At 39.1% G+C, this 8100-nt stretch overlaps 1 protein-coding gene across 1 annotated transcript; it reads left to right on the top strand.

The window, feature by feature from the left end:
* Positions 1-209: 209 nt before the first annotated feature.
* On the top strand, positions 210-7395 carry si:ch1073-365p7.2 (GTPase IMAP family member 8). The gene is made up of 6 exons (XM_042734672.1): positions 210-359; positions 838-1512; positions 4711-5520; positions 6040-6081; positions 6304-6408; positions 6551-7395. Exons 1-6 carry the CDS (start codon positions 347-349, stop codon positions 6694-6696), a joined length of 1791 nt encoding a protein of 596 aa, XP_042590606.1. The 5' UTR covers positions 210-346; the 3' UTR covers positions 6697-7395.
* Positions 7396-8100: the final 705 nt, after the last annotated feature.

Raw genomic sequence — 8100 nt, 5'->3', positions numbered from 1 at the left:
AAGTTCTATTCTATGAGCTATGACTATAATAAAAAACATCACCCATTCAACAGCTACTTGTTTTATTTTATTCCAGTCATATGCATTTTATAAAACACTGAAAAATATAAGTGAACTTTACACAACACTACTAGACAAACCTGATATTCTGGTTATAGATGAGAGTTTAAGATTCAGTTTTGTTTCTGAGCACAAATGCCAAGCTGAAGTGAACTTGTGTTCATCCTAGACATCAGTCTGGCAGATTTCTACTATTTGTATGTGATTTTGTTAGTTTAATTTTGTTTTTTCTTGCAGTTATATTGTACTTGTTGTTTTGGATAACAAAACAGGAACACATGCAAGAATGATGAAACAAGGTAAAGTTTTTTAAGACATCAAATTAACATTTGCTTTGGATTGATACTAAATGCATTCTTTACTGTAAACAAAACAGTTTAGACCTTTATTGTGTAGTGCTCTATATTGTGCTCTATAGCTACAATTATACCATACATGTAAATGTATCCTGCAAAGGTATTTCCTTTGCATTTTTTTTTTTTGAGTTTCACATATTGACTACAACGTTGTCAAACAATCCCCATTAACACAGAAAAAAAAAAAATAAATAAATAATTATCAAAAATCATACATAATATATTAAAATATATATTAAAGTATGCTTTGGTAAAATAATCACACGATCAAATTTTTAAATGAAATTTGCAGTTGGACTTTTCAGCGTCCCTGTGTTGAGCTGCTGTTGTGGGCTGGCAGAAATCTGACAAAGCCTCAGTGATAAAAATAATATTAGATTAACACAATATAAAGTTGCATGTTCTTCTCGTTTTGTCACAGAGTTGAGAGCAGTTCTTATTGGGAGGCAACACTGTGGGAAAACATCGGTGATCAACACTATATTGAAAACCAGAACAGAAGCTGAAGGAGATGAGGATGTGAAGAGAGAGGGATTTATTGATGACAGGAGAGTCAGTCTTGTTGAAACTCCTGGCTGGTGGAAAACCTTCAATCCAATAGATTATTCCAACCTCTCCAAACTTCAGCTGATTCGCAGGATTTATCTGATTTCACCTGGACCACATGCGGTTCTGATCGTGATTCGGGCCGATTCTGCATTTACCGACCCTGATGGGAGGTTTCTGGAGGAGCATTTGGAGCTGCTTGGTCCCAATGTCTGGACTCACACCCTCGTCATCTTCACAAGAGGAGATTTAATTAAACCAGAAGACATAGAGCAGCGTATTCAGGAGGAGGGGTCGGCGCTCAAGCGGCTTATTGAAAAATGTGAAAATAAATATCATGTTTTTAATAATTCAAACCATCATGACCAAACTCAAGTCAAAGAGCTGTTCAATAAAATCGAAGGAATTGTGAAGACGAGTAAAGGCAAGCACTTTAACATTGACCTGGAAAAAGTAAAGGAAGTCAATGAGCAGTGGGAGGAAATTCAGACCAGAGCAAATTCTAGAAAATCCAGAGTACAGAAGGAACGGTCAATAGTTAAAGAAAAAGGTAAGATGAAGGTACAGTTACATTTACGGTTGTTCGGCGAATTTTGGCAGGCGATATATTTATTTATTTTTCTGTTTGTTGTTTGGATGAAAATATATTTTGATATTTAAACTTTAATCTGGTCTGCCTCAACTGTCTAACAGAGCTAGTCAATGTCAAAATGTCAGAGATGACCAATCAAATTGAAGAGGGCGGGGCTTTATTATTCTTTTTACCGTGCTTTACTTTTTCTGAATTCCAATGCAACACTTCAGTTTTTAACATGGAAAGAGTGTGAGGAAATATTTAAGTGGACCAGCTGAATTTTTAATATCTGACAATGATTTTATGATAGAAATTTTTAACAATGGATGTTAATATCCAGTGATGCAAACTACTTGACTTTTTTCACATTTTGCAGATTTGAATTAAAAAACATGAGATGAATCATTTGCGAGATTACCATAATAAAAATATAATTCACATTACACAATCCACACCCCATGGTCTTTCTCTGTTATCTCAGGGAACCGAGGTTACGTTAGTAACCAGACTGTTCCCTTTCGAAACTGTCTCTCACATTACACTTACCACACTAGGTGAACAATTTATCCAATAGTGCTGTGCTATAAGTGCAGAAGGAAAAGCTGTCCTGCGAGCCCAGCCCTAGGGTGCCCAGGGTGAGGGTCCTAAGGGAACATGGGCAAGTAAGGGCATAAGTAACCAGGAATTGATTTCTCCCCAGAGTAATAGCCCTGATCACCAGCAGGGCTACAAGATGGCTAGGCTAGCCAAATCCATGCCTGAAGGGCAGGGATGTCCAGGTTGTAAAACCTAACAAACATTCACAATGAAGACCAGCCGGCTGCTGCACAGACTCTTAAATGGAGATAACACTGGACCAAGCCCAGGAGGAGGTCATTCCCCTGGTGGAATGAGCCCCGACTCTAATCAGTCACCGCAAGCCTACTGAGGCATAAGCCAGTGCTATGGCATCCACTATTCAGCAGGAAAATCTCTGCTTTGTAACTGGCAGCCAATTAGAGCGGCATTTGAAGCACACAAAGAGCTGCTCTGATTGCCAAACTGGCTAGAATGCTTTATATAAACTCTAAGGGCCCTAACTAGGCAGAGTAAATTATCCCACTGCTTGTCCTCTGAGGCAGAAAGTGCTAATAGGGTGATGACCTGTGCTCTGTATGGAGTAGAAAACACCTTAGGCACATAGCCATGTCTTGGCTTAAGAACGACTTTGCAGGACAAACTTAAGGCATGCAGCACTCACTGAAAGCACCTGCAGGTCACTTACTCACTTGACCAACGCTAAAGCCAAAAAGAGGGCGGTCTTAAGCAACTGGGGCCGCAAGTCGGCCAACTGAAGTGACTCAAATGAAGGGCCTTGAAGGGCCCTGAGGACTGTGAAGAGATCACAGGTTAGAACAGTATTAGGGCGAGGTGGATTTAGTCTCCTGGCTTCCCTCAGGAACTTAACAACTAAGGCTCCCGTCAAGGGGCCACAGGTGTAGGCTTCACAACTTGGGCTGGGGGTGCCAAACTGTCCCATTTGCTTGAGAGAGGAGGTCCTTCGTCAGTGAAATTGGCCAGGGGCCGCAGATGCCAGCTGAACTAACTAACTTGGGGAACCACAATTGATTCTGCCTGGTGGAGTCACTAAAGGGGCTGAGCATCTCAAGTCCCAGACTCGTCTGATGACAGGCATCAGTGTACAGGCATGCATTGGGTAACTGGGCAACAAGTGTTGTCTTCTGAGGTGAAGAAGTCAACATGTCAATTTGTGCAGAAGCACAGGTTGCACTATGCCCATAATAGGAGGTGTGGTGATTAATTAAGTCCACCACTGTCGTGAGGTCTGACCGGAAGAGGACATGATATCTCTTCAGGCCTGGTAGGAAGGTTATTAAGGCCAGAAAAACCACCATAATTTCCAGGCAGTATATATGCAGGCATTTCACCAGGCTGGACCAGGAGCCCTACACTGGTCTGCCCTCGCACAGTGCCCCCCAACCCGAGTTGGAGGCATCTGTCATAACCACCTTCCTTCTTGAGGGCAATTCCAGCTGGACACCTGTCTGATACAGGTGGGGGGCCTTCAAAGGGGCCACAGCTCTGACATAGCAGTGTGTGACCTTGAGGCTGAGGGTCACGTCCATGCACTTTGTAAAATGCATGGTGCTAGAGACAGTCCGAATGGAAGGACTTAATACTGGTAAGCCACCCCTTAGAACACAAATCTCAAGAACGGTCTGTGCTGGGGTGGGCGGCTATCTGGATAAGCATCTTTCAGATCCACCAATAAGAAGCCACTTCATCACCTGTGCCAGTGTGAGCTCACTCGAGCCTGTGAGCTCAGCCCTCTGGCTCCACTGTTTGCTCCTCCAAGGCTCCTAGGAGGGGAGAAATGGGAGAGTGCAAGGGGCAGGACCGCTTTCATGAAAGAAAGTGTTCTACGAATGTAGCAAGGCAAGACTCATGCTCTCGCAATGAGGGCAGTCCATCTCTCTGCATTCACTAGCCGCTTTTCCACTGTTTCCATAATTTTAGCTCAAAACTCACTTTACGACAGCAGCAAGTGTTTGAAATAACTTCTTTTTAAGATCCGATGTGGATTATGATCACAATACAAGGCAGAAATACTTATAAGTGATGCAAAGGACTATGCACGCTAGTCATTGCTATGGTAACCATGGAAAATAGCCTATGACCGCTTGAAGAAATGGCATGCAAGAGTTTTTCCCTAGCATTGTAAATGCAAACAAAAATGTGAGAGACCATTTTGAAAGGGAAATTTTAACAGTTGAACTTGTGACTTTTGCAGTGTCTTGCCCACAGTGCTCTACAAATGTGACAAGTTCAACTTTTAAGAACGCATCTTGAGACTTTGTTTTTCCCCATTTTCAAAGCAAAATGCACTCTTTGTGAATAGCATATGGATAAATGTGAATGTATGCATAGACTATTTTTAAATAAAAATATTTGCAAGTAGTTCAAATGAATACTTCCTGCTATTTCACTGTTATTCTTTCTTTATTCTCGTAAATACATTAAAACTTAAAGTCCTTTGATTTAATTAATTATTTTAAATGAAAAGACGTTACCAGTATTATTTTCAAGAATGTTGATGGTTTTGAATATCAGGTGTAAACAGGCCCATTGATGCAGATCTTTTAGTTTTGCATCTCAACTGTCCTTTTATTTCAGCATATGTGCGTCGTCTTGAGGAGATCAGCATTGTTGTGCTGGGATGGGTTCTTGGTGGAAAGAGTTCAGCTGGAAACACCATCTTGAACCGAGATGAATTTGCCATAGGAGGAAAAACCAGAGAATGTACGAGAAGGTTTGGAGATGTAGACGGAAGGAAAATTACTGTTTTGGACACTCCAGGCTGGTGGAAGTACTTCGCATCTGAGCTCAACCCAGATTTCATTAGATCTGCGATCTTAGAAAGCGTTTCAGAGTGTAAGAAGTTCCCTAATGCCATGCTGCTCGTGATTCCAGCAGATACAACATTTCAGGAAGAACAAAAGAGAATAACTGAGCAAAATATGTCTATCCTGGGAGACGACGTCTGGAAACACACTATAGTTCTGTTCACGTGGGGCGACAGATTTAAAGACATCTCAATCGAGCAGCACATTGAGAGTGAAGGTGAAGCTCTTCAGTGGCTGGTTGAGAAATGCAGGAACAGATATCACGTCTTTGACAACACAGACAAGAAGAATCGAGATCAAGTCACAGAGCTGCTCCAGAAGATTGATGAGATGGTGGCAGAAAACAGTCTGTTTCGTCTCAAAACACAGAAAAACCATGATGAGAAAAGCTGTCAGGAAACTGACAAACAGGAGGATCTGAATATGCAGATCAGACTGAAGGATATCTGCCACTTTCTGGACGAGGGGTTTAAGAGAAAAGCTGAAGAGATAAGAAGGAAGATAGAAAAGTTATGCATGGATATCATGGAAGATTGTCTAAACCTTGAGGAATCTCAGAGTATGGATCAACCTCTTACCTGTAAGTTTTTATTTATCTTTGTGTTGTCAGGTATAAATATGTTGGCTTGAGATAGCCAACTTACATAAAAACTATTAAAATTAAAATTCCTCTTTTTATGAGACTAAAATGTCTTACTCTGACTCATCACTTTAAAGCTAAAACCACTAAACTTGGGTCAGACTTTCATACTGGACTGATCTGTGCTACATCTTTTCTAATTGATGGAACTTAAACATACTGGAATCCGTTTAGGCTCAGTTGAGCTTCCATTCTAGCCAATATTCTTTCAAATTTATCTATTCGTTCTACATAATCTTTCTGATATTTCTATCTTGTCTGATAGATCTTAAAATCTTAAAACTTGGAATTGTTGAAACTACTAGTAATTCAAACTTCAAGATTTTAAAACTACTTCGAACTTCAAGCTATTTAAACTGCTTTCTCAAGCCAACATCAAATTTGTCTTAACAAAATTTTAATCTAGTTTCTAAATATATTTCACTGGTTTACATTTTCAAAATGGTGTTTCATTTGTAGATCAAGTTAAACCTCCTGTTGACCCACTTCAGCAGGACAGCAGTAAGTGGGATTTTTATATGTCTTGAAGGGGTCATATGATGCTTTTTAAAGCTCATTATTTTGTGTATTTGGTGTAACAGAATATATTGACATGCATTAATGTTCAAAAAACACATTATTTTTCAAATACTGTACATTATTGTAGGAATCTTCAGATGTCTTACTGATACTCTGCACATTTCTGTGGTGTGAGCATTAATATTATGTTTACATTTCTTTCAGTTCCTGAGCCGATTAAAACTCTTCTGGAGAGAGAGTTCAGCAGATGGGAAAGTATCATCATAGATGGTGTACAAGAAACTTTGCAGGACATTAAATCATCATTTGGTGAGTAGACCAACCTGAGAACTGATCAAGTATTCCACTGAGAATTTAAACTTAATATAAACATGTTCTACTTAATATACACATGCATATTGTCAAAATATAATGTGTTCATCATAATTAATGTCATTTGTTGTATTTTTAGAGCTCTCTCAGGCTGAGAAGAGGCAAAAGTCACTGGATGCTGTTGAGAGATGGCTACAGAACTGCTACCATTATGTTCAACATACTATTGATAAAATACAAGATCCAGAATCAGCGACCAGGACAAAGAGACTGAAGAAATATTAATATTTCTGGCTCACTTGACTATTTACTTATTTAAATCCAAATAGCACCGTGTGTAAATAGGTTTAATACACCCACCCTTTGTGTGTGGTTATGCCAAGAGCTCAGGTAACATACTCAGAATCAGACCAAGACCAAGCCAAGACCTCTTTTCGGTTCGAACAAATAGCTTACAGCATTAACCACTGCACAAGTGGAACTTCATTGGAAACATCCAGTTTTATATATTGTTACTTTTAATAAGAAACAAAATCTCGTCTTTCAAAGGATGTCAATTTTTTGTAAATTCAAACAATAATGTCATGTGACACAAAAGATGTGGCACAAAAGATCGCTGTAGAAACGCCTCAGTTCTAACAGCGCATGATCATCCTTTCCTCTTTACTTCTAGTTTTAATGTGAAATAAACATGAATGAACATCTCATGTAATCACTCAATCAATGTTTCAACTGCGAAAGATTAAAACAGTCATGTAGCATTTCATTTTCCTCAGGCAAGTCATTTCCATAGCTCGTTAATTTGCTAAAGAAACGAAGTCTATAGAAAAGCATTTTGAGAAATATTAGATTATATATAGTCATTATATTTTATATATAGATATATTCAGACTATATACTTATTACTTTATTTTACCTGTTAGTGATGTCTTAATTCTTTAAGTAGCTTAAATATGTAGTGAAACAAGTTATGACAGAAAACCACTCTGTAAATAAATATTTTCAACAACAAATATAATTTTTATAATTTGTAAGTGAATTAAAAAACTGTTATGTGCAATTTACGTTTGCATACTTTTTTTGAGTGCTGATTATTGTATTGAAAATAAAATATTAATGAAATTTTAATTTGGGCTCTGTTGTTAATTGTAACCTTATAGTAATGTAAAATGGCTCCATATATAGTCTAGAGTGTCAGACACAAGACGGGAACACAGAGGTAGGTGAACGTGTAGCAGTATTTATTGTAACAGAGGTTTTAGACACAGGTGAAGCAACAGGAATAGTCTTGACACGAAGAAGGTGGGAACTTAGCTCTGGTTGTGATGGAAGTAGATGACAGAATCAGAAGGCGGCACAGAGCAACTGACGAGGAAGGAACAACGGGTATCCAGGGGAACAACAATGGTAGCGAGGGTTCAGGTAAGTACATGTGGGTCAATGCTAGATCAGACGAGGAGTGAGGGGAAGTGATAGTCCTTATATGAGAGCCTTGGTGATGATGGACAGGTGCTCAGAATTCTGGTGATTGTGAACGAGTAGGCGTGGCGTGTGGAGAGGGTGTAGGCTGTGACTCCGTGACATAGAGCAGAAGCTGCGTAGGTTTTTATCCCAATAAGAAAATTTTAACTATAGGCCTTATTATAAATATTCCCAGCATAACTGGTTGTAATTGCATTTTAACTAGTA

This window comes from Cyprinus carpio, chromosome B11 (genome assembly GCF_018340385.1).
Source record: "Cyprinus carpio isolate SPL01 chromosome B11, ASM1834038v1, whole genome shotgun sequence".
NCBI classification, from domain to species: Eukaryota; Metazoa; Chordata; class Actinopteri; order Cypriniformes; family Cyprinidae; genus Cyprinus; species Cyprinus carpio.
This window is presented reverse-complemented; position numbering and strand designations above follow the sequence as displayed.